At 63.4% G+C, this 24,013-nt stretch overlaps 8 protein-coding genes across 8 annotated transcripts; 4 read left to right on the forward strand and 4 right to left on the reverse strand.

The window, feature by feature from the left end:
* Nucleotides 1-40: 40 nt before the first annotated feature.
* Nucleotides 41-2,473, reverse strand: RHTO_05231 (dimethylaniline monooxygenase (N-oxide forming); the record flags this gene model as incomplete). The annotated part of the gene is made up of 12 exons (XM_016418893.1): nt 41-170; nt 299-361; nt 418-455; nt 511-544; nt 602-707; nt 761-921; nt 980-1,147; nt 1,203-1,294; nt 1,356-1,908; nt 1,965-1,987; nt 2,047-2,178; nt 2,243-2,473. The coding sequence occupies 12 exons, from the start codon at nt 2,471-2,473 to the stop codon at nt 41-43; spliced, it is 1,731 nt and encodes a 576-aa protein (XP_016270187.1).
* A 249-nt stretch (nt 2,474-2,722) lies between these two features.
* Nucleotides 2,723-3,681, forward strand: RHTO_05232 (uncharacterized protein; the record flags this gene model as incomplete). The annotated part of the gene is made up of 6 exons (XM_016418894.1): nt 2,723-2,845; nt 2,906-2,949; nt 3,012-3,104; nt 3,173-3,237; nt 3,295-3,453; nt 3,518-3,681. The coding sequence occupies 6 exons, from the start codon at nt 2,723-2,725 to the stop codon at nt 3,679-3,681; spliced, it is 648 nt and encodes a 215-aa protein (XP_016270188.1).
* A 420-nt stretch (nt 3,682-4,101) lies between these two features.
* On the reverse strand, nt 4,102-6,910 carry RHTO_05233 (metal iron transporter; the record flags this gene model as incomplete). Its single annotated transcript, XM_016418895.1, has 7 exons — nt 4,102-4,399; nt 4,471-4,638; nt 4,696-4,786; nt 4,856-5,577; nt 5,647-6,076; nt 6,198-6,294; nt 6,374-6,910. The coding sequence occupies 7 exons, from the start codon at nt 6,908-6,910 to the stop codon at nt 4,102-4,104; spliced, it is 2,343 nt and encodes a 780-aa protein (XP_016270189.1).
* A 714-nt stretch (nt 6,911-7,624) lies between these two features.
* Nucleotides 7,625-10,255, forward strand: RHTO_05234 (Rhomboid family protein; the record flags this gene model as incomplete). The annotated part of the gene is made up of 8 exons (XM_016418896.1): nt 7,625-8,725; nt 8,814-8,895; nt 9,003-9,070; nt 9,128-9,355; nt 9,433-9,584; nt 9,648-9,748; nt 9,836-10,077; nt 10,157-10,255. The coding sequence occupies 8 exons, from the start codon at nt 7,625-7,627 to the stop codon at nt 10,253-10,255; spliced, it is 2,073 nt and encodes a 690-aa protein (XP_016270190.1).
* An 810-nt stretch (nt 10,256-11,065) lies between these two features.
* Nucleotides 11,066-13,890, reverse strand: RHTO_05235 (CCCH finger DNA binding protein; the record flags this gene model as incomplete). Its single annotated transcript, XM_016418897.1, has 4 exons — nt 11,066-11,893; nt 11,957-12,026; nt 12,091-13,774; nt 13,878-13,890. The coding sequence occupies 4 exons, from the start codon at nt 13,888-13,890 to the stop codon at nt 11,066-11,068; spliced, it is 2,595 nt and encodes an 864-aa protein (XP_016270191.1).
* A 1,471-nt stretch (nt 13,891-15,361) lies between these two features.
* RHTO_05236 (transcription initiation factor TFIIF subunit alpha) lies at nt 15,362-17,524 on the reverse strand (the record flags this gene model as incomplete). Its single annotated transcript, XM_016418898.1, has 4 exons — nt 15,362-15,886; nt 15,949-16,131; nt 16,193-16,603; nt 16,679-17,524. 4 exons carry the CDS (start codon nt 17,522-17,524, stop codon nt 15,362-15,364), a joined length of 1,965 nt encoding a protein of 654 aa, XP_016270192.1.
* Nucleotides 17,525-17,948: 424 nt separating this feature from the next.
* On the forward strand, nt 17,949-19,487 carry RHTO_05237 (flavin containing amine oxidase; the record flags this gene model as incomplete). Its single annotated transcript, XM_016418899.1, has 2 exons — nt 17,949-18,239; nt 18,300-19,487. The coding sequence occupies 2 exons, from the start codon at nt 17,949-17,951 to the stop codon at nt 19,485-19,487; spliced, it is 1,479 nt and encodes a 492-aa protein (XP_016270193.1).
* Nucleotides 19,488-19,835: 348 nt separating this feature from the next.
* On the forward strand, nt 19,836-23,989 carry RHTO_05238 (ATP-dependent rna helicase dbp2; the record flags this gene model as incomplete). Its single annotated transcript, XM_016418900.1, has 20 exons — nt 19,836-19,845; nt 19,921-20,364; nt 20,425-20,481; nt 20,539-20,628; nt 20,706-20,762; nt 20,833-20,970; nt 21,033-21,097; nt 21,262-21,494; nt 21,554-21,654; nt 21,806-21,997; nt 22,062-22,078; nt 22,144-22,259; nt 22,402-22,507; nt 22,569-22,618; nt 22,675-22,861; nt 22,927-23,008; nt 23,062-23,095; nt 23,151-23,221; nt 23,285-23,368; nt 23,424-23,989. The coding sequence occupies 20 exons, from the start codon at nt 19,836-19,838 to the stop codon at nt 23,987-23,989; spliced, it is 2,700 nt and encodes an 899-aa protein (XP_016270194.1).
* Between the last annotated feature and the right edge of the window lie 24 nt (nt 23,990-24,013).

The following is a 24,013-nucleotide window of genomic DNA, read 5'->3' on the forward strand; positions in this document are numbered from 1 at the left end:
CCGTTGCCAGCCGTTCGACCTTCCCAACAGACACCTGCCCTCACCTCCCCGCACCCCTCACCCTCCTCCCAATGCCGACCGCGACCTCCTCCGCATGCTTGATGCCCTCGACCGAGGCGGTGTGCGGCGTGCCGGGCCGTACGCCGAAGCCGAAGAGGATGAAGAAGAGCCTGCGCGGGGAGAGGGGCGTCAGTTCCGGGGCTAGTGGCAGCCAGAGCGCGCGGAGAAGGGATCGCGGTAGAGTGTCTTGAGGAGGAGGACGAGAAGCGAAGGAGAAGCGAGAGCGAGCGAAACGCACCAAGGAAGCCGGCGAGGGTTGAAGAAGTGGAAGACGAGGATCCAGAGGCACATCTCCGAGTAGCTGCGGGCACAAAGAAGCGTCAGAGAGCAGTAGGGAAGACGAGCGAACGGACGCACGTGAAGAAGGTCAACCCCGACGACGATTCCCCCCAAGCCTGCGAAGCGGGCGTCAGCGAGCGTCGTGCGCATCAAAGTGATACGCGAACGCACCTCCCGCTTGATCCAATTGATCACGTCGACCCAGCTGCGCGCACAAACGACATCAGGGAGAACCCTGGCAGACGACGGAAGGGGGACTCACGTCTTCATCGCCGCCGGCTTTGGGCGGGTCGACTCGTCCAAAAGGAACACGAACAAGATGCGCGCGAGGAGCCCAATGTGCCAGTTGCCGACCGTGCCGAGTCCGTCTACGAGGACGAGCGTCAGCGAGGCCAGCAGCGAGAGGTACAAGCGCACGCACCCTGATACGACGCATTCGTGAGCAGGATGGACCAGTCCTCTGTCGAAAAGTTCTGCAGGTAGAGCGACGGCGGGGCGTACGAGCGGTCTTCGTCCGTGGGGAAGAGGTCTTTGGGGAGAAAGTCGATCGAAGGGCGCTTGTAGCCCGTTGCGATGATCAGGCTGCGAGAAGCGAGCGTCAGCGAGCGAGCGCAGCAAAGAGTTGAAGGCTAGCGCGCACACGTCGGCAGAGATGAGCGTCTCGTCCCCGCCGTCGCCGCTCTTCGTCCCGCGCTCGCGCTCGACAAACTGGATCCCCTGGCGGACGACGCGCTTCGTGTCGCCGCGCTTGTACGTGACTTTGCCCTGCCGGACGTGCTGGAGGAACTCGTCGTTGACGATTGGAGTGCTGGGCGAGCCGGAGCGAGGTCAGCAAAGTCAAATGAGCGAGCGAGCGCGCGCACCCCTCGAAGAGACCCTTGCTCGACGGCGAGAGGTCCTGCAGGTCGCGGTAGTGGAACTTGCGGATGAGCCACTCGGGGATGAACGAGAGGGGCTGCCCAACGCAAAGGTCAGCGGGACTTCGAAAAACGGCGGCAAGAAACGCCCGGGCGCACCATCTCACGCCCGAACGGCTGCAACGAAAGAAGGATGTCGACGAGGGTATTCCTCGGGATCACCCACTTGTCGGACCGGGCGAGCATGACGACGTCGCCAGCCTTCTTCGCAACCGCCAATTCCGCCGCCTCGACGCCCGACGCCCCGCTGCCGATGATGACGACCTTCTTTCCCTCGAGGTCTGCGTCGTCGAGCTGCGACGAGTGAACGATCTGTCCCGCAAACGAGTCCTGTCCCTCGAGCTCGACGAGCTTCGGGTCGCCGCAGGTGCCGAGCGCGCAGACAACGGCGTCAAATACGCCCTCCTTGCCATCATTGACGATCCACCTCGCATGTCCGCCCTGCCGCGGATCCGTAGACGTCTTCTCGTCCCGCGTAACCTTGGTAACGCGATACCCGAAGCGCGTGCGGCTCTCGAGACCGTAGCGGTCCCAGACGGCCTTGATTTGCGAGATGATCTCGTCGCGCTTGGGGAAGCCTCGGCTCCATTTGACGCTCGGGTGGAAGCGGTACAGTATCGAGTTGAGCTGGAGCTGGCTCGTCGAGTTCTCGCTGCGTGCGGGATCGAGGGTGAGCGCAAGTCGCGAGGAATCAATGAGCGGCCGCACCGAGCCCAAACTCCGCCAACTCCCTGGAGAGCGGGCAAGGATCAGCACGCCAACCTCGAGCAGCCAATAAACGCTGGCGCACCTGCTCGGCCTCGAAGATGACGACCTCGAATCCGTGATCCACCGCGTGCGCCGCCGTCGACACGCCCGTCAAGCCCGCACCGATGATCGCAATCCGTCCATACGGCTTGTCGCGAGGGATATGCGGGCCGCGCTGGCGATTCGGAGGGTATGCAAGGTCAGCGTCGATTTCAGGCGGAAACGAGGAGGGATCGCACCGAAGCAAAGACGAAGCGGATGGCTTCCTGGTACAAGACGTAGAAGGCAAAGCTGAACCAAGCGATGGGAGCGTAGACGAGGGCGTGCACGAGGCTGTAAGCTGCGTGGAGGGGCGCTCTGAGGGTTCCCGGCGATGAGGAGGGTCGGCGAGAGTGAGTGCGAGTGCGGCGTGGAGACTGTCTGGGTGAGCTGTTGACGGCCGTGTCATCCGAGTGGTCGCTGTCAGCCATCGTGCGAGCCAGCCTGAGCGAGTGTGAGAACAGCGAAAGGGATCATGACGGCGAAGAGGAGGAGAGCGGCCTCTTTTCGCAGGAGTGCTTACTAGAGGTACAGTAAATCTCATTAGACTGTAACAAGCTCACACAGTCACACAGCAAGCCCTACTTCGCCGGGTTGACCCTCTTGAATTCGTCCACACCGCCTCGCTCCTTCATCAGCTTCACCCTCGACTCGCTCACACACGGCTTACAGCTGCCACAATGGTCGACAAGAAGCAGCACAACTACCAGCAACTCGCTCAGACCGAGCAGGACGCACCTCCGACTTACGACGACGCAGTCAGCCTCGTGACGAGAACCGGCGGACTGGTGGTGTCGCAACCGGTGAGTACCGCGCAAGGATGGGTGCAGGAGAGGCAGAACTGACAGCGAACTGTCACGCAGCTCGCCACGCCGCAAATGAGCATCGCAGGCGCGCGCAACCCCAAGTTTGTTCCCGCTCACTCCTCCCTCCCCATGCCGGCGGAACTGACGCGTCTCTACCGCACAGGTCCAAGCCAGTCGGCTTCGACGGACAGAGGGACTGGAACCATGGGCTGTGCGACTGTCTCGAGCGACCGGGCTTGACCATCGGCGCGTGCTGGTGCGTTTCTCCTCTCGGTGTTCCTCCTCTTCGCGGACTGGGGGACTGACCTTGATCTACTCCCGCAGCTGCCCCTGCATGGTCTACAACGACAACCGCACTCGCCTCACACACCTCTACCAATCCGGTCAACGTTCGTCGCCCCCTGCTCCTCCTCTCCTCTCCTGCACTAACCCTTACGTACGCACAGCCGCCCCCTCCCCCTCCTACTGCGGCCTAAGCTGCCTCCTCTACGCTCTCGCGCCCCAAGTAGCAGGCATCGGACAGATGGCTCTCCAGTGCATGGCGCGCTTCCAGACGAGGAACAGGTATGCGATTCGCGGGAACGCGGTGGAGGATGTGCTTGTCGGTGCGTTTCCGCCTCTCCCCTCCACTCATTATCCTGCGAGACTGATCAAGTGCATGCGGGACAGGCGCCTTCTGCGCACCCTGCTCGCTCGTCCAGGAATCGCGCGAAATCGAAGATGAGGAACAAGCCTTGCGTGCGGGCGTGCTCGGCACCGATGCTCCGCCTCCGACGGTCGAAGGAGCGTACCGCGACGAGGTGGGAGACGAGGAGCGTGCGGTGGGCAACTAGTTAGGCGGAGGTCTTTCTCGTCGTTGTCTTGGCTCGGTGGCCTCGGCTGAGGCGTGTACGACTCGTTCCTCTCTTTCGTTCGTGCTTGTAACATTCCCTTCGTCCCCTCTTACTCTCCTGACCCGGGAGAGCAGCCATCGAACGACTCTTTGCAAATCAGCGAGTCGGGACCGACAGCTCGAGAGGGCGTGACAGAGACGAGAAGCTACAAGCGTGCTACGTAGGAGGGTAGATATCGTGCGATGCGTGATGGGAGGCGGGGTATGGTAAATCGTGCGAGGAGGGGGAATGTACGGCAACAAATCTGTAGGGGGGGACTTCTAGGCATGCGAGGGTGGAGAGAGGGGAAGACAACAAGCGGTGCCACCATCGAATCACCTTCTTCAACAAGCGAGGGTAGGGAGAGAGAGAGGAGCAGCATCAGACCCCCTGACTCGCGACCTGGTACAACGCATAAACGTTCGCGATGCCGACGAGCAACCAAAGCGCCGAGCAGAGGTAGATGACCGCGACTGAATTGGCGAAGGAGGTTGTGCCTTCGGGCGCGGAGCGGCGGCGGAGGGGGTTTAGGGTGTGCATGAGGCGGGAGAGGCGGGTGCGGAGGGGGAGAGGCGGGGAGGGAGAGGGAGCGGGCGAAGGGGCGGAGGGAGCGGAAGGAAGCGACGAGGGAGTGTGAGGGATCGCCATGACCGATTGTTGCGAGGTGAAGATGATCAAGCTGCGCACAACGACGAGGTCAGCATGCAACCTGGCTGCGGCTGCAAGGGAAACTCCTGGGGTCGAACGTACGGGATCATCACGAACGTGAGCACAATCGACAACGCGACTTGACTGCCAACGAGGAGGGCGTCGATCCCCTGCCTTCCGACCGAGACAGCGACCGCCAGCGAGGGGATGATGCCGATGCAGCGGGTGATGAGGCGGCGTTTCCAAGGCTTGGTGCGCCAGGCGATCATGCTGCGCACAGAGGGAGATCAGCACGAACGCGATGGGGAGAAGGGAACGCTAACGCACCCTTCGCTGACGATCTGGCCCGAGAGGGTGACCGTGAGACTGGCGCTCTGGCCGGCGGCGAGGAGTGCGATCGCAAAGAGGTACGCAAAGGCTGCGAGCGCGACAGATAACCTCGTCAGCGGACCAACCAAGGTGAGTTGGGAAAAGAGTCGCGGCGCACCCTGCCCGAGGTACTCCTTCACCAGCTCGTACGCATCAAACAAGTCGCTGACGCCACCCGCATCCCTCCCCTGCGCCCTGCCATCCCCATAGTAGAACACCGCCGCACCGAGGATGAGGATGCACGAGTTGACGACGAGCGCGAACCCGACGAGCGAGAAGGCGACGTCGATACTTGCGTGCGTGAGGTGCGCGCGGACGCAGGCGAGGGTCGGGCGCGGACGGATCCGGTGCGTCTTGGCTACTTCGTCCATGGGCGCTTCGGTCTTCCCTTCCTCACCTTCCTCGCCAGCCGCGAGGGGACGCCTCCGCTCCTGCACAGGACTCCGACTCCTCGTCCGCGCCCGGCTCAACGCGCCCAAATCGAATCCGATGTTTCCGAGACTGACTGGCTGGGGAAGATGGATCGAAGGGAAGTATGCGCGAGGACGGGTGGGCGACGAGCGCGTGCGGGCGGGACGGAGGTGCGAGGGGAGGAGGCTGGCGAGGCGGCCGCGTGGGCTGGCGGGCGAGTCCTCGTCCTCCTCGTGCTCGGGCTCGACAGCGGTGTTGGTCGAGGCAGACGACGGCTTGAGCTCTTTCGATTGGTCATAGTCGTCCGAATCAAGGCCGCGCGAGGAAGGAGGGGACACCTCGCCGTAATCCTCGGGCTTGAGGCGGCGCATCGTAGCCATCTTAGAACCGATATAGAAGGCGTGGGGCATGACGGTTGCGCCGACGATGCTGTGGCCGGCGAAGGCGAGGGCGGAGTCAGCGAGAATTCGGCGCGAGGTGAAGCTCGCGAAGACGCACCCGACTGCGATGTAGATGCCGCCGTTGCCAATAATGCCCGACCCCGGCACGTAGCCACGGAAGACATCCTTCCACACCGGTCCAACCTTGACAAGCATCGCCACGAACGACGCCAGGACGACAATCACCAGCACGCCGATGAGGAGCTCAAAGAGCCTCATGCTCCTCGTCACAGTCCTCGTCGGGTACTGGTTAAACAGCAGGAGGATGAGGAAGACGTCGAGCGAGGTGAGGAGCACGCAAGCCCAGAGTGGGATGGGCGGGATGAGGAGGTTGATGGCGATGGCGGAACCGAGGAGCTCGGCCAGGTCTGTCATGACGATGCCGATTTCGGCGAGGACATAGAGAGGGTACAGGAGGAGGTAGCGGTAGTACAGCTTGTAGGGCGACGGGCGGTCGTACAGCGCGAAGCGGCAATGCGTCGCGAGGTCTGCGGGCAGGTCGAGTCAGGAGAGTCAGTCTCGACACAAGTTCAATGAAGTCGATATGCACCGCCGCTGCTTGAGGCGAGGCGCTTTCGACACTGAACGAATAAAAGCGAGGAGACTGACCGTAATCGCTGACGCAGCCGAGGCGGGTCGAGAGGACCTGGAAGAGGAGCGCCATCATGCCGGCGAAGAAGATGACGAACAAGTGGCTGTATCCAAACTGCGTACGAGCGCAACCATGCACAGAGGAAAGGGAAGTCAGCCCCGGCCTTCCCAAGTGGCGAGCAGGTCGAACGCACCTGCGAGCCAGCAGCCAAGTCGGTCGACCAGTTGCCCGGATCGAGGTACGCGACCGACGCGATCACGCCTGGTCCAACAAAGGCCGCATGGCGCTTGAGGGCGTTCGTAGCCTTTTTGAAGACCGACTCGCGCGAGGAAGGGGAGGGAGCGTTGGCTTCGAGGTCGGAGGGGCTGCGGGAGGGTCTTTGCGAGGGAGAGACGGCGTGGTGAGGCTTGTGAGGGCCGGGCGAAGGCGAGCCCGTGCGTTTCCCTCCTCCAGCGAGATCCCGCTCCGACCCGTCCTCCCCGACGGCTCCCTCCTCGACACACTCGTTTCGCCCTGCCTCGCCCGCCGTCGCGACAGCCTCGGGGACCTGCTCCGAGTCTGCAAGCTCGATCTCGTCCTCCGGTACGTGTGTGAGCGCGTACGAGCGTCCCGGGGTGGCTGCGGGGTTGCGGTCGAGGTTGCCGCGTTCGAGCTGGTTCGGGTCGATGTGCATCTCGGGGGTAGAGAGGGTGTCGTGAGTGCCTTCGAAGGCGAGAGCGAGTCCATGCATGGCGAGTTCGGGGGAGAGGTGGACTCGATCGAACGATGAGGACGAGAGAGGGTGTGCGGGCGCGGGCGCTGGCTCGTGCGGGTGTTTCGCGTGTGTAGAGTGGTCGGCTAGTCCAGCTAGCTCGTCGCCATGCACACCACGCAGCAGCAGGCAGACAGAGAAGCGCGGAGAGTGAAGCGGAACCAGCCGGGACTTGGCGACAGCAACGGTCGAGTTGTAATCAGCCATTACAAACTGAATACACCTGCAAGTGTATTCCTGTACTCGTTACAGCTTGAATACAAACTCGGTTGTAATCGCAGTCAAGCACCGCCTTGCTCTCCTCCTCGGCAAGTCCGCACGACTTCGCTCACCTCGTCGTCACTCGACGCGACTCGCTTGGCTGCTCACAGAGACTGCTGTACGTGCTGCTACGACGCTGTGGACGAGCGAAGCCATCTAAGCTCACCCTCGACCCGGAACCGCGTCGTTCAACTCGCACCTCTCGACTGCGCACACCCACTCGCACTCGCTCAGAGGGCCCCAAGACGAACAAGTACGCTACCAGCACGACTACACTTCCTACCGACGCGACCACCCAACCCCGAGCACCCTTGACGGACGCACATTACCCCTCTTCGCCTCACAACTCCTCTCTCTGCGCGCAGTCCTCCTCCCCTCCAACCTCCTTCGCCGACCTCGCTGGACCCCTTACCCCACTCCCACATTTTCACCATGCAGCCCTCCGACCTGTACGCCCGTCCCGCTCCCCCCTCCGACCTCGCATCCGACAACTTCCACTGGTCCTCCGACGCTGCGTCCACAATCGCACCCGAAGACTCGGTCTCGCAACTCGATCGCCGCTTCACGGGGAGGAGGAGGATGCTAGGACCGAGACCGATGGATGCGCCTCCTGTCCCGGGCGTGCCGGAGGAGTATACGGAGCAGCTCAGAGGGGAGTACGTACCGCCGGAAATGATTGCCGAGGGAGACGAGGATGAGAAGAGTACGGTCGTACCTGCGGAACCAGTCAAGCGGGCGGCGCAGGCGGTGGGACCGCTCGCGAAGGCGCGAGGGGAAGGAAGCGGCGGCGGAAGCAACACGAGCGGCGGCGCGATCCCCTACGTCTCGCCTTCGCAGCACCCCCGCGATAACTACGCCCAAGACGAAGACGACGACGACTCTCGTCCGCTCGTCCCTTCATCCGGCCCTCCCACCTCATCTTCTCGCTCTGCACCTACCCCCGCTCCAGCGTCGACTATCACCCCCTACTCGCGCACAAGAGGCTATGCCGCGCTCGGCAACGACGACGCAGACACGTACGACGACGACGGAGGAGTGTACGCTGCGTACTCTCGCTCGAGGGACGAGGACCTCGAGTCGAAAGCTGGGATGAGGGCGGTCGAACGAGGGTCGGACTCGTCCGCTACGGGATCGAGAGAACTTGCGGGAGCGCTCAGCGATCCGGTCGGGTACTTGCGGCAGTCGATCCGAGGCCGCGGAGGAGGGAGCCGAACAGACCGCGACCGTGAGGGGTCCTTCTACATGCCCAACGAGCTGGCCTTCCGCCCACCCTCCTCCTCCTCAATCGACAAACACCCCTCCTACCCGCCTCACACCCCCAACTCCTACCCGCTCTCGAAGATCCCCTCGCTCGACGTCGCGCCCGCGACCGACCGAGGCGCGAATGGCGAACAGATCCGGCCGGATCCGCTGTGGAAGAGGTGGGTATGGGACGGGACGGATCAGGAGAGGAGGGTGTGGGAACATAAGAGGGGAGTGGGGATGCAGAGGTGGCCGTTTGCGAGTTGGGCTTTGGCGGTCGTCATGACGGCTGTGAGTCTCGCGACACGCTTGCTGGCTTCCTACTTCGGCGGGCTTGCTAAAGAGTGGGAGCTGAGCATTGACGTGCGCGTTGTCGCAGGTTCTCATCTACGAGCTGGTCAAGATGAAGTCGTACACGGGCTCGCCAATCCAGACCAAGCCTTCCTTCAACGTCATGATCGGTGCGTCCTCTCGCTCGATAGCTTCCTCGGCGCAGTCGCGGACCAGCGCGCAGCTTGCCCGTCGTTCTGAAACGAGTCGTAGGATGCTGACTCACGATATTCGACAGGTCCTTCCGCCGAAGTCTTGATCAATCTCGGCGCTCGCTTCGCCGGCTGCATCAAATACATCTCGGGCGTGCGTCTCTCCAGCTCGCATCCGTCCAGTACGAGCTGACCTTCCGCCACCGCGCAGGTCACCGACCTAACCTGGACTTGCCTGCAAGACACGAACAAATCCACCCTCTCCTCGACCGACGCACAGTGCACCATGTCGGATGTCTGCGGCTTCGGCGGCTTCAAGATTGTCGATGGAACGGGCGGACCGAACCAGTCCTTCCGCTTCTTCGTACCGATCTTCTTGCATGCGGGTGTTGTGCACTTGCTGCTGAACATGCTCGCGCAATGTACGAGCGCAGCTCAGGTGCGTCCATGTCACTCACTGGTCGACCAATCTCGCCATCGTTCTCGCTGACCTGTTGCGACAACTTGAACGCACAGGTCGAACGCATGATGGGCACCCCACGCTTCCTCGTCGTCTACCTCGCCTCCGGCATCTTCGGCTTCGCCCTCGGCGCCAACTTTGCGCTTGTCGGCCAGCCATCCGTCGGGGCGAGCGGCGCGATCTTCGGGACTCATGCGGCGTTGCTCGTGTGCGTCTCGCTTCTCCCTTCCCTCTTCCGCAAGCAGCAAACTGATAGCTTGAGCTTGCGCAGAGATCTACTTGCGCACTGGAAGATCGAGTACCGGCCACTCCGGAAACTCCTCTTCCTCGTCGTGGAGATTGTCATCGGTCTCGGGCTGGGATGGGTACCAGGTGCGTTCGCTCTCTCTCAAGACTCAGCTCGCAAAAGCTCCGAACGCTCAACAGCAGCTGATCCTCGTCTTCTTCGGGGACGCACAGGCGTCGACAACTTCGCCCACCTCGGCGGCTTCCTCATGGGCCTTCTCACCTCGATCCTCCTCTTCCCCATCGTCCACCCCTCCCGCACGCACAAATACGTCTTCATCGGCCTCCGCCTCCTCGCACTCCCGCTCGTCGTCGTCGTCTTTGTGGTCCTCGTGCGGAACTTTTATACGGGCGATCCCGCGACGGCTTGTTCGTGGTGCAGGTACTTATCGTGCTGGCCCACGGCGGCGAACAACGTGAGTGACGCTTGCGTATTGCTCGAAAGGAACGAGAACTGACTGCTCTTTCGGGTTCTGCATGCGGTTGCACTCGCAGCACTGCAAGGGAACCGGCCTCGCAACCTACTCGACCTCGTCGACCCTCCCCTCGGTCCTCACCATCCTCTTCTCGACCTTCGTCCTCCCGCTGCTGTAACGACCCTCACTTCCCCTTCGCATTCCTCGCACGCATACGCACCTTCGCAAGCCTCGTTCTCTCTCTCTCTCCCCCTCCGACTTCGTTCCGTCTCTATCGCACGCCGCACTGCACTTCTTTCGTACTTTCTATGCCGGACATAGCCTTGCACTTCTTCCTCTCTCACTCGCAATGCACAGACACTCGCCCTCTTCTCTCTACAGACGGCTCGCGAGCGGAGAGTGAATGCACTGCGTGGGATTTCGAGTCGTATGCGGGTTGTAATTCTGCACAAAAGTGTGTACGTCAAGCATCAAGCGAGCGAGAGAGGGAGAGATCTTGCGATACATGGGGAAGCAAACGTGAGAGATGGGAAGGTATGTGCGAATAAGTTGGATGTGTACGATGAGTGGGAAAGGAGAACTAGGATGCAGGGTTGTGGGGTAGTATGCGCGGGTGTGGGTGGAAGAGGGGCATCAACATGAAGAGAGGGTATAGACTGCAAGCGAGGTAGATGGGTGACGAGGAGGAGAGGGAGGGCGAGGCGTCAGGAGGGCCTTCTTTTGCGAGAGAGAGGAGAGGGGCGACAGCCGGACGAAGACTGTCGATGCGGGAAAGGTGACGGAGGGCAAGGAAATCGGGCGGGTCGTCCTGCACCGCCGATGCGAAGAAATCACGAAATTCCCCGGCGACGACGACGAAAGAACGGAAGCCCGGAAGTGACCGCACGAAAAGAACCCGAGATAGAGACATGCTGGGTGAAACCTTAAAGAGGCCGCGAGAACGAAATAGAGAGGCGAGGCGGGCTGCGTCGCTTCGACGCGCGCCCGCTCAATAGAAACGGCCGGCGAGGGCAGAGGTCGAGGAAGGAGGGAGGGGAGTCGGGTCGTCGAGGGCGAGTTCCTCGATCGCGGGCCAGTCGAGCGCGGCGTTCTTGGCGGCCGAAGACGACGAGAGCCAGTCATGTCCGACGCGGTGGAGGACGGGCGAACCAGCGCCGGACGAGAGGCTCGACGACGATCCTGAGCGGGTGAGGAGCGGCGAGCACGCGACGGCGGACGACGAGGTCGACGAGCTCGTCATGAACGAGTGGGTGCTGTCGTGGCGCGTGTGCGGGGCGCCGAACGCGCTCGAGGTTGGGACGGTCGGGCTCGACGAGGCGGCGAGCGAGGCGAGCGAGGACGAGGAAGGTCCGCCGCTGAGGCTGGCGAGGCGCTGGAGGCGGCTCTGCGGGGCGTCCTTGAAGACGGGCGGAGCTTGGCCAGGACGCTCGCGGATACCGAGGCCGAAGAGCGTCGACGACTCGAAATGGGCGGTCGAGGTGGATGCGGGCGAGGCAGCGGGCGCAGCGGCGCCAAGCTCGAGCTTCATCGAGTGCTTAGGCGAGCCACCGTTGACGGACGACGACGAGCTCGACGTTGAGCCGATGAGCTCGGAAAGGGCCGGTCCGAACGTGCGGGACGGAGCGCCTGTGATGGCGGTCGAGGTCATGCGAGCCTGTCCGCGAGACGGGCTTGCGGAGCGGCTGCCTGCGACGGAGCCTTTGCGAGGCGAACCGGCGGGTGAGTCGGACTCGGGCAGGGCGTGGATGAAGCAGCACCGCTTGCCGTACGGGCACGACCCTTGCTGCCAGAAGGTGCGGCAGATCTCGGACTTGAACTGCGAGCAAAGGCGAGGGTTCAGCTTTCGCTCGGGGGCGGTGAGGAAGCAGCCGCGACGCACCTTGGGGTGACGAGCAACCTCGCGAAGCTCCTGAATGCCATGCGCAAACTGGCACTTGACGCCGTAGCGGCTGCAGACGCCGAAGTCCGTCAGCACTCACTCCTCGACTGGCTGCGAAAGAACCGCCAACGCACCAATTGCCCTTCTCCTCCCAGCTCCTGCACAACTCGGTCTTGTACAGGCTGATCTTGCGGTTGTTCGGGCTCGGTCCGGGCAAAGCCTGACCCATCGCGCTCCTCTGCACGCTCGCCAGCTGCTGCTGCCTCCCACGCATGACCGCGACGCGGAGGACGACGTCGCTGACGCCGCTCTTGGCTGGATCAGCGAGGAGCTGGTTCGCCGCTTCCTGCGAGAGGCCGTAGAGCGTCGCGAGCGGGTTGAGCGTGTGCATCGCCTTGTCAAAGTGCGCGCCCATCGTTTGCCTGTGCAGCGGCGTTGGCGGGCCGGAGAGCGACGAGCACGAGGCGTTGATGAAGGTTTCGCGCGCTTCGAGGTAGAGAGGGTCGTCGGGGAGGAGGTTGAACGGTTCCGGGTGCGCGGCGAGCGGGCTCGCGAACGGTCCTGGTCCTGGTCCGACTCCGGCGAGACTGGCGTACGAAGGCGTGCGAGAGAGGTAAGGCGCAGGAGGGGGGTACGGCTCGACGGGGAACGGGACGTTGACTTCGGTCGTCGACGGGCCAAAGTAAGACTGGAGCTGGGCGGCCGTGTTGGCGCGGTCGAACGACGGCCTGGCGGCGGCGGGGAAGTACGAGCTCGTGGTCGAGGCGATGCTCGAGCTGCGCGAGCGCTCGAATGTACTAGCGAGCGAGGGCGACGAGAGCGCCGGCTGCTGCGGCAGGAAGCGAGTGGGCGGCTGCTGCAGACGCCACGCCTCGATGCCGCGGTTGAACGCCGACTGTTCGCTGACCGTGCGGAGGCGGGACGCCATCGAGGTCGGGAAGGGCACGGCGGGCGAGGGCAAGTCGTCTTCGAACAAGCTGTCGAGCGTCTCGAGTTCGTCGGGGTGGACAGGACCGAGCGGCGCCGACTGGAGCTGGAGGATCTCGTCTGCGATCGAGTACTTGGCGCCTTGCGAGACGAGATGGCCTTCTGCGTCGAACTGCGAGCTGTTGGGCGGCGTGCATGGTTCGAGGGAGGAGGAAGTCGTCGGGCTGGTGGTCGTCGTCGCGTAGGTGCCCTTGGCCGGGAACGAGAAGTGCTCGAGCGTCGTCGAGAGGTCGAGCGAGGGCAAACGGTGGGTGCGCTGCGGCTGAGCGGGCGACTTGGGTGCGAACGGCTGCGCAGTCGGCGCGAGTTTCGAGCGGGCCTTGACGGTTCCCTCGGTGGCGGGTGGAGTGCTCGTCGACGCTTGGGACGGCTGGGACGGCGGGGACGAGGCGGTGAAGGCGCGCTGCTTGTCGTGGTCGCGAGCGGACGCAGCTGTCGAGGTGGTGGCGGCAGGCGTCGTCGACACGCCCTCGTCCCCCGCGAACGGCGCAAAGGTGAAGCTGCCCGCGTTCCACCCGCTCTCGCTCCAGAAGAGGGGCGAAGGCGAGTCGGACCTGGTGGTCGATCCTGGCGCGACATGCGACTTGGCCGTGAGGGTGCGGTCTGCAGCGGCGTGCGAGTCGGTGTCCGAGGTGTCTGCGTCGTACTCTGCCGCGACTGCGAGAGTCATGTCGAGCGGAGGAAGAGGGGCGTGGTAGTCCTCCAGCTTGTGGGCGGCGTGGGCGAGTGACGAGTCTGTCGAGGCGAGCGAGCGAGGGACTGTCGACGACGAGAGTGGCGCGGGCAGCTCGTCCTTTTCGCTGTGGCTCGGTGGGGTGGTCGAGTGAGACGCTGTCGAGGGGACCATGGCGTCGAATCGAGCGGGGTCAGCCTCGTGTGACGACAGACGGGGACGCAGTCGAGTGTGAGAGCGGGAGAGGGCTCGCAGACTCACCTGGCGAAGTCATCCTCGCCGTCCAGTTCAAGTGCTCGAGTGGTGTGAGGGAGGGAAGAGAGCCAGCACGCGCACTCCTCGAACCCGTCTCGAGCTCGTCGGCGGTCCTTGCGGGATCCGACCTCGACAGGAGCTTCGAGCTTGACGATGCTCGGGAAGTCCTCTCGGCGTGTGTGCGTGGTTGGCCCTGTTGCTGGGTGTCTGGGCGTGCGTAGTCGTCCTGACAGCACCCCGAGTGGCGCAGTTGGTCCTGCGAGCGAGGCGGGACGAGTCGTGGACGAGTGATGTCCCTCGGCGAAGCTTCGAAAGCCGTTGGCGTGCGCGCGCTCAGGAGGTGCAGCAGGGGTCTAAAGGGCCCTGCGTGATCTCCCACAGCCAAGCACTCGAGGCTCAGTCACCCGGAGTTGCGCCTGGTGAGCGCTGTCGAGGTTGTGCGAGCGAGCGGGAAGGGCGTTCGACGACGACGGCGCGACGCTGAGTGTATGCGCTCGAGGGTGGCGCTGTACGTGTTGCAGAGGGGACTGTGATGCTCTCTGCGTGTTCACCGAATGGCTCTCGTCAAGAGAGCGGCGAGTCGCGCTGTCCCTCGCGGGAGGAGAACTCTCGCGAAGTCAGAGGGTGGATGGCGCCATTCCCTGCTCTGCTGCTTCGAGGGCGTCTGTACAGCACCGTGTACAGCTTACATGAGATCTACAAGGCTAAGGGAGGGAAGAGAGGGCGAAGGAGAGGGCGGACGAGGGACTTGACCGTTTTCACATGCCTCCGCCTCTTCCTTCCCTTCCCTCGTCTCCCTCGACAGCTACGACTCTCCCAGTCCATCCTGCACACTCTACTTGACGCTGTTGAGACTGGGGAGACACGACGCGCCTGCCGGTATCCCCCGCGAACTCGCGGACTGGCTGGGGAACGGCGGGGGTCGACCAAGGGGTCGTTCTTGCACTGGTCCTGCTACTTCCTGATTGCGGCTCTCGTCCTGGACGACGCTGTACGACGACACATTCGGAGAGGGCCACGCTGCTGCTTCCTCTCCTTCACCATTCTCCTCTTCCTCTCCTTCTCTTCCTCCGCCTCTGCAGCTTGCTACTGGGGCACACGTCCATCGCTCGCTTGCGTCTGCTCCTCTCATCGACGTGCAGGGGAGGCTCTGACGCTGGTTGGAAGGCTGGACGGGAAGCAGGAAAATAGGAATGTGGTGCGCGCGGAAGAGAGGAGGAGAGGGATTGGGACGGCGTAAGAAACGCGGGAAGCGATCCGAAGCAGCTGCTTCGAGTGAAGATCACAAAGGCAGAAGACGGCTGACCGCGTCTTTCGAGCAGGTTGAGCGAGAAGCGGAGGAGGGATTCGTCGACGCTCGACGTCCTCGAGCGCCGTAGCCTCGCAGTAGAAGGGCATTGAAGACGCTGGACGTCATTGCACTCCTTTTGCGGCGCGGAGAGACGAAGAAAAGTAAGGGCGAGAAGAAAGAACTTCCCCGCTTCGCCCGCTCACAACCCCTGCTTGAGCACCAAGTTCCCCCCGACCAGATTCGCGACCGCCTGCAAAAGCCCTCCAATACTCGCCTTGTTCCTCGCATCACCCTTGATCGCCTTCCTGAAATGCGTCAAGACCTCCTTGGTCGTGCTAGTCTGGTTCGCCTTGGTCTTGAGGTACGCGATCAAGTCCGCTTGCGTGATGAGGGCGGTTGGAGCGGGAGAAGGAGATTTGCCGTGCGCTTTGCGGCGCTTCGAGGGGTCGCCACCGGCGTCCGAGTCGGACGCGGCGCCATCAGCCGAGTGCGCGCTGCGCTTGCGCTTCCCTGAGCCGGAGGAGGAGCCTGGAGCAGGCGACGTCGCCCTCTTCGCGACGAGTGCCGAGCCCGAACCGGCAGGCGACCCATCGCGCGAGTGGGAGGCGTTGCGCGAGCGGGCGGCAGAGGAAGGAGAGGCGGGGTTCGGGGAGGCGGCGCGCGAATTGGAGTCACCGCGCGGAGCGGAGGTCGTCGAGGCGTTGTCGTCCGAGTCGGCTTCGTCCTGCGCGTCCAAGAGATAATCAGCCCAACTCAAGGCGGGGAAAGGAGAGACTCGCAACGCACGCTCGCATACGGGTTCTCGTCCTCGTCGTCCGACTCGTACGCGCCCGACTTGTCCGACTTCTTGACGAGTTTTTTGATCTCCTTGCCTGTGCCCGTCAGGCGCTTGGTCGCCTCGTCGTCATCTTCCACTTCGGGCGTGTCTTCCATCCGCTCGACGGCGCGCATTTCGCGGCGGATGCGTTCCTGGTGCAGGAAAACCGTGAGCGAAAGCGGGCGGGAGAGCGGAAGGTCTTGGCGGGCGCACCTCCAGCTCCTTGCGCTCGTCCTCGTCCGCCAAGTCATCAATCTGCGCGATGCCCTCCTCATCATCCTGAAAGTCCTCCTCGTAGTCAAACTCGTCCGCATCCTGGTCCTGCGCCCGCCCGCCCCTCGCTCCGCCTCCACCTCGTCCGCCCTCTCCACCAGCCGAGATGACCGTCCTGACGCGAGGCCTTCCCCTCTCGTCCACATCGCTCGAGTCCGCACGCGTACCAGTCGCTGAGCGAGCCATCATACGAGCACGCAGAGCAGATGCAGAGACTGCCCCACCGTTGCCGGTGCCGTTGGAGCCGGATGTCGAGGCGGAGGGCTGGGGAGTTGAGCTGCCTGAAGCGGGTGCGGTGCGGCGGTGCATCATCCAGCGCTCGGTCTCCTTCGACTTTTGCTGACGATTGTACTGCGGACGCGAACGGGGTGAGCACTCTCGGTGAGCGATTGCAAGTTTGGAAAAGAGGGAGTGAGCGAGACGAACCTCCTGCTCCGCCTCTTCCTCCGCCAGAGTCATGTACTTCGGGCCCTGGTTGAAGCGGTACCACCGGTTGATTGGGACGACCTCAAAGTGCTCGCCGTCGTCGCTGAGAACGAAGGCGACGTAGGCGCTGCCTCCGCCTCCTGTCGCGCTCGCCTCCGCCGCAGGTCGCCAGCCCGACAGACCCGCTCCGTTCTTCGAGTCCGTCTGCGAAGACTTGGCCTCGACTTCTCCTGCGCCTCCCTCGAGCCTGCCGATCCACCTCTCCTGGCCCTCGTCGTCCTCGAGAACCCAAGGCTGCCACTCTTCCCGCCTCAGCCGCCGCGCCTCCTCGCTCGAGACGTACACCCGCTTCGTCTTCTTCTTGAACTGCCCGCTCGGTCCGCGCCGCTGCATCCCGGTCGTCCCGTTCGCGCCCCTGCCCACGAGCTCCGGGTTCAACTCCTCCTTGTCCTCGTCTCCCTCGCCTTCCTGATCCTCCGCCTTGACGCCCTCGCCAGGCTTGACATCGATATCCATACTCGTACCCGCTGCCTTGGCTGCCCGCGCAAGCGCCCGCTTGTTATGCCTCTCCCTGTCCTCGTCCGTCAACCGCCTGACCGTCCGCGGATCCTTGCGGTTCAGCTTGACAGGGCGCATGAAGAGCGACTCGTCCGTGGGGTCAATCTCGCGGTCGCCCGACACGGCAAACTTCATCACGTTGTGCTTCCACCCCGACGAAGTGGACGGCGCGGTCGAGCGGAGGATGAAGTCGGTGTAGTTGGCCGAGGTCGGGAGAGGGGAAGCGGTGGCAGAATTGGCGGAGGGAGTGTCGGCTGCGCCGGGCTCGGCCTTGATCTGGCGGTCCATGGCGGAGGATGCGCAAAGGGAGATGAGGAGGAGAAAGGGTGCAGGCGAGGCGGTAAGGGCTCGAGGATGCTGTGCGAGGTTCGACCGTCAGCTTGTGAGCTTTATGCACTCGGTTCAGCTGTCTCCCATGCCGCTCTAAGCCGTGTAGCGTGTCGTGCGAGTTGCGATGTCACGGAGAGGAAGTGGGCGATGGCGACGCAACGAGCGAGCGCGGGAGCAGCGCAGACAGGTGGAGGCACTCACTGTTGATGCAACGGGGGTCTAGCAAGCACAAGCAAGCGAGTGCAGTCCTCGTTGCCGTGACTGACACTGGCCAACCCCACCTCGCGACTCTCTCGCTCACGACCCTCGCTCGCTCTCGCTGGACTGGCTGAAGAGTACGCTGAAGAGTGCTCGATAACTGTTCTGGACTGCACAAACAACGATGGTCGTCCCCGCTTCTCGCGCTGCTCCCTCGACCCCTCTCTCGGGAGAACCTGATCCGGCGTACGACGTTGTGGTGATTGGGTGCGGGATGGCAGGCGCAGTGGCAGCGAGACAGCTTGCGGGACATCGTGTGGCGCTGCTCGAAGCGCGCAACCGGGTAGGAGGACGGATCTACACCGCGGGAGAGGTCGAAGGTCTCCCGCAACCAATCGACCTGGGTGGCTCGATGATTCACGGCTTCCGCGAGGGCGTGCCGACTGCCAAGCTCATAACACACGAGCTGGGAATGGTGCGTCTGCTTCCGCACGTTCCGCCGTGACTCTGGACTGACCTCTGCGCAATCTGGCAGGACGTCCATGTCCCTCAAGGCGCCAAGGGTCTCGTCTACGGCCCGAACGGCCCTCTCGCAGAAGCAGAAGCGACATCTCTTTTCGCGACGTCCGCCCAGAACGCCTTCACCCCTCCTTCAGGCGTCCCAGCCGATGCATCCATCGCCTCTCTCCTCTTCCCGACCCTCAAGTCGGACCCACGACTCGTCGCTCTCGCACGAACCGCAGAGATCGGTGCAGGTGTTGAGTTGGAGGGAATGAGTGCCAAGTATGCGGGCTTCGAGCAGGGTTTCAAGGGCACGGACGGCTTCCCCGAAGGCGGATATGGCGAAGTAATGAAGAACCTCGTCGCGGACATCAAGGCGGCCGGCGGTGAGGTGCGTCTTAGCGTCGAGGTCACAGAAATCGAGGATCTCGGAGCGGGCAAGGGTGTCAGGGTGGAGACGAAGGACGGACGCACCTTCACCGCCAAAGCCGTCATTTCGACCATCCCGCTCGCTGTCCTGCAGCATTCGCCTCCGACCTTCCAACCCCCTCTCTCGCCGCTCTATACCGCAGCCATTGAGCGGATGCGGACTGGCTCGCTCGAGAAGATCGTACTCTCCTACCCGTCGGCGTGGTGGCCCAGCCCGGACGAGAACGGCTCGTTCCTCCTTCTCCCCCTGCACGATCCATCCGTACCTCTCGAGGAAGCGAAGCCGGCATCACTCCACGACCTCTTCTCCCGCACCGTCATTCCCGTTTCGTCCTTCCAGCGCATCGCCTCGACTCCCCATCCTACCCTTCTCGCCTACATCGGTCCAGCCGCCGCTCGGTACATTGCCTCTTACCCGGCCGACGAGGTTGCCTCCGCGTTCCACGACTACCTTGTCACCCGCCTGTCTCCCTCGGCTGCTCCTCCCGCTCCCACCGTCAAGCTCGTCACCGAATGGCAACGCGACCCCTTCTCACGCGGCGCGACCTCGACACCCGTCCCGCTCACGCAGTCGAAGGACGGCGAGCGCGCCTCGCCTCTCGACTTTGTCATCGTCTCCCGCCCGACGTGGGACGGTCGGCTCGGTTATGCGGGCGAGCATACGGACCTCGACAATCACGGAAGCGTGGCGGGTGCGGCGATTAGCGGGCAGAGGGAGGGAACGAGGGTGAAGGAGTTATTGGAGAGGCTGGCGGAGCAGGAGGCGAACGAGCAGGGCAAGGCGTTGCTGTGAGCGGGGCGTCGCGTCCCTTGGACGAAAGGGCGCGTTTTGCAGGTACAGTACTGTGCATAAATCATGCTCGCAGCTCGCCTTACTCCAGAACCGACGAGGAGAGAACCCTGCTCGCTTCGACCCGGGTGTTCTCGCTGTCTTCGCTTTCTCAAACTCGATCTCGCTCATATTCGCGTTCTCGCTGCTATATACGACCACAACTCGACGCTTTGAACCTGTCAAGCGCGCTCGCCCGCTCGTCCGAGTCGCTCCACGGACCTCGCGACCTCCTCTCTTCCTCCTTCTCCTCACTCGCTCTCCCACAACGCCCTCGGACGGCCTCACACCCACCTCGAGCACATTACAAGCATGGCTTGGGGTGCGTTCACGCTTCCTTCCGCCCATACGAGCATGTGCTGACGAGTCTGTCCCCACCCTCACCTCCTGTCCACAGATTCGGCTGCAGCGGCTGCCAAAGCAGGCTGGGGAACGAGCAACAGCGCCCAGTCGACTCTGACAAATGATACGAGCGGCTGGTCGACCGGTGGAGGCGGTTCGAGCGGTCAGCCGTTGCAGCAGGCTTCGGGAGGAGGAGGAGGAGGTTGGGGAGGACAAGGTGGAGACTGGGGCCGCCGTGACTCGCAGCCTCAGCAGTCGAACGACGGATGGAACGCTGGAGGCGGCTACGCCCGATCCAACGACCGCGGCGGGAACGGCGGAGGAGGATACGGTGGGCAGGGACGCGCTCCGCCTCCTCACATGCAGCAGCGCGGCCAGGGAGGATACGATCGCCCGCCTCGTCAGCACAACGACTTCGGCAACGGCGGAGGAGGCGAGAGGAGGCCGCGCCGTGACGACCGCGTGGACATGGGAGGCGACAACGTCTCGGGCGGAGGTGGTGCGTCGACCTCTACTTGACCCGTCCATCTCCCGCCTAACTCGTCTCCTTCTCTCGCAGGCTGGGGCGGAAGTGGAGGAGGAGGCGGATATGGCGGTGGAGGAGACGGCGGAGAAGGTACGCACTCATCTTGCCGTCCTCTCGTTTGTCGCTCACCCACCCCACCGCTTGCAGGCTTCGGCGGGCGCGGTGGCTTTGGCGGTCGTGGACGCGGACGTGGACGTGGAGGTTTCGGCGGCGACGGCTTCGGAAGGGGCGGCGATGGTGAGCTGCACGTCCTCCGAGACTTCGCGCCTCATTGGTTCAAGAGCTAACAAGTCATCGCCCTTTTCTCCTCACAGGCTACGGTGGTCCTCGCGACGACCGTAGGGGCGGCTACGGCGGCGGCGGCGGTGATGGTGCGTCTCGTCGCGCTTCTTTCGACCTTCGCAAAACTAATCAGAATCCCGCGTATTGCCCTCTTTACAGGCTACGGCGCTCCCCCGGGCGACAACGGAAGCCCCTACGGCGGTGGCTACGGCGGAGAAGGGCCTCGTCCCGGCTTCGGCGGTCGGGGCATGTCGGGCGGCTACGACTCGGGACCTCGTCCTCCCATGAGGGACAAGGGTGCGCTCCGCTCGTTCCACTCAGCGCTAGCTTAGACATTGACGCGCACCCGTGTCGCGCAGGCCCGTACATGGCCGACCTCAGCCCCATCGATTTTTCGAGGGTCGAGCTTCCGCCGTTCCAGAAGGTGCGCTTCGTCCTTCCTCCGCACGCCTGTCTCTCTCCTGTTCTCCCTGTCTCTCTCACTCCGCCTCTCCCCTGCTCGATTACTCTGCCGCTGCATGCATCTACTGACTCCTCGTCGATTCTTGCGCCTCTTATCGTCATCTGTCGCCGCTTGCCCTTTCGCAGGACTTTTACACCGAGCACAAGAACGTCACGAACCGCTCGGACGAGGAGGTCGAGGAATGGCGCAAGTTGAAGAAGATCAGCGTCTTCGGCAACGCCTTGCGTCCTGCGCACAACTGGATCGAGATGCAACTCCCGGACTTTGTTCTCGAGTACATCAAGAGGAAGGGCTTCATCGAGCCCATGCCGATCCAGTCCCAAGCCTTTCCGATGGCCATGAGCGGCAACGACCTCATGTGCGTACCGCTCGAGGAGCGGAACCTCTGCTCAGCGTCTGACCTTCCCGCTCCCGTAGCGCCATCTCGGAGACCGGCTCGGGCAAGACTCTCGCCTACGCTGCTCCCGCTATCCTCCAGGTCCAGGCTCAGCCGCCGACGGACGCTGCTCAAGGACCCAGTGCGTGACCTTCCCAAGCGATACTCCTTCGCTCGGTTGCTCACGCTGACCTCATTCTTTCCCTGTCCTGCTGTTGCATAAATCACCGGTTTCTTTCTCGCCTCTGCCGCCGCCGCCACTCTCGCGCCCGCGCGCTCTCCCGTCTCTCCAGTCGCCCTCGTCATGGCGCCGACTCGCGAACTTGCCATGCAGATCCTCGCCGAGTTCAGGGCTGTCGGCGAAGGCTCCCCCGTCACTTTCGCGTGTGCCTATGGCGGCGTCAGCAAGATGAGGCAGCTCGTCGACATCTCGCAGGGCGTCGACATTCTCATCGCCACGCCGGGTCGCCTCCTCGAGTACCTCGGTGCGTCGCAAGCCTCCGTCCCTGTCGTTGATGTGCTACTGACGCTTCCTGCCGACGCTGACAGCCGAAGGATCGGTCACCGTATGTTGATCTCCCAAAGTCCTGCTTTCCGTTCCTCTGCTGACGACCTCGCCTCCATGCGACAGCTCAAGCGCGTCACGTACCTCGTCGTCGACGAGGCCGACAGGATGATTCATGAGGGTTTCGAGGAGGAGCTCAGGCAGATCTTCAGCTGCGTGCGCCCCGACCGCCAGGTACTCATGTGCGCCTTCTCGTCCTCCCTCACTCTCCCGCCCCCTCGCTGCCTCTATCCTCTCTTCACTCTCCTCTTCGCTCGCTCCCCCGTGGCCCTCCTCTCCCTTCTTCCCTTCCTTGTCTTGTACTGACAATCCACGAACTCACAGGTTCTCTGCAACGTGGCCGGAGGAGGTGCGCGACCTCGCCAACGAGTTTTTGAAGGACGCCGCAAGGGTCCACATCGGGAAGGACGAGATGGTCGCCGCGAAGAGGGTGAGTTCTGCACCCTCATTCCGCTGCGCCAGCTGCTGACGAGCTCCTCGCGTTACTGCAGATCAAGCAGGAGGTCATTCTTTGCCACGGGTACATCGACAAGCGCGACAAGTACGTGGGCTTTACGCTTCAAAGCCTTCGCGCGCTGACCGCTCGCCTCTCGCAAGGCTCATCGAGATCATCAACGAGGTCAAGGCGGAGAATGGCAAGATCCTCGTCTTCCTCAATACCAAGCGCTCGGTGCAGGAGATGACCGACTGGATCCGCGAGCTGCCGGACAAGTACGAGGCGCTCTGCTTGCACGGCGACAAGCGTCAGGAGGAGCGCGACTTTGCCCTGAACGAGTTCCGCAAGGTCCATCTGCCCTCTCGTACTCCGCATTCGAAGCATGCTGAATCGACTTCTTTCGTTCTTGCCAGGGCGGCCACCCGATCCTCCTCGCCACCGACGTCGCGCAGCGCGGATTGGACATCGAGGGCGTTACGGTCGTCTGCAACTTCGGTGCGTCTCGCACGTCTCGAGTCCGGCTCGATACTCACCTGCTCTCTTCGCAGACGTGCCCGACTCCGTCGCCTCTTACGTTCACCGGTGCGCTTGCTCCCTCTCGCAGCAGAGATGCGTCGGCTGACTCGCTCCATGGCAGCATCGGCCGCACCGCTCGCGCTGGTCACGAGGGCCGCTCCATCACCCTTCTCTCCGGCAGCCGCGACCGCGGTGCGTCGACTGCCAATACAATCACTCTGCGCGTGAGCGATGACTGACTGCCTCTCCCCGCAGCCATGGCCGCCGAGATCGTCAAGTTGATGCAGCGCGACGAGCAGGACATCCCGGAAGAGCTCGAGGAGTACGCTCGCGAGGACTGTGAGTGCTGAGGTCTCGCCAACGCTCACGCTTTTGCTGACGAGTCTGCATGCAGCCTCCTTCGCCCCGATGGAGTCGTCGACGTCCTCTGACAACGCTGCGGCTGCGTCGACTTCAGCCGAGGCGGCGCCGTCGGCTTGGGCTTCCTCGGCTGGATGGGGCGGTTCTGCCACGAAGAGCGAGGAAGCGACTCCTGCGGCAGGCTGGGGAGCGCCCGACGCGAAGAGCGACCAGCCGAGCGGTACATTGTCGGGGCAAGCGCTCAAGCCGTGGGGCAAGCCGGCTGCCGAGGTCAAGAAGGATGAGGAGTCGACCGCGGCGGGGTATGACTCTGGCTACGGCGCGTCGCCGGAAACGAGTCCCGCCAAGTCGACCAGCTGGGGTCGCTCGTTGTCGGCCTCGCCGCCTGCCAAGGAGGAGCATTCGCCCATCGAGCTCGACGAGAGCAAGTCGCGCACGCTCGAGACGGTCGACGAGGAGGAGCGCCCCGAAGACTTCCTCGCCAAGATGCGCGCGACTGGTGACGCCGACAGCGACGGCGGAAGCGGCACCATCACGCCGACGGAGGCGGCAAGGCTCGAGGCCGACCTCAACAAGGTTTCGCTTGACGACGATGCCTGAGGAGACGGGCTGAAATGAGGGGAG

Source organism: Rhodotorula toruloides (assembly GCF_000320785.1).
Source record: "Rhodotorula toruloides NP11 unplaced genomic scaffold Scaffold31, whole genome shotgun sequence".
Lineage (NCBI taxonomy): Eukaryota > Fungi > Basidiomycota > Microbotryomycetes > Sporidiobolales > Sporidiobolaceae > Rhodotorula > Rhodotorula toruloides.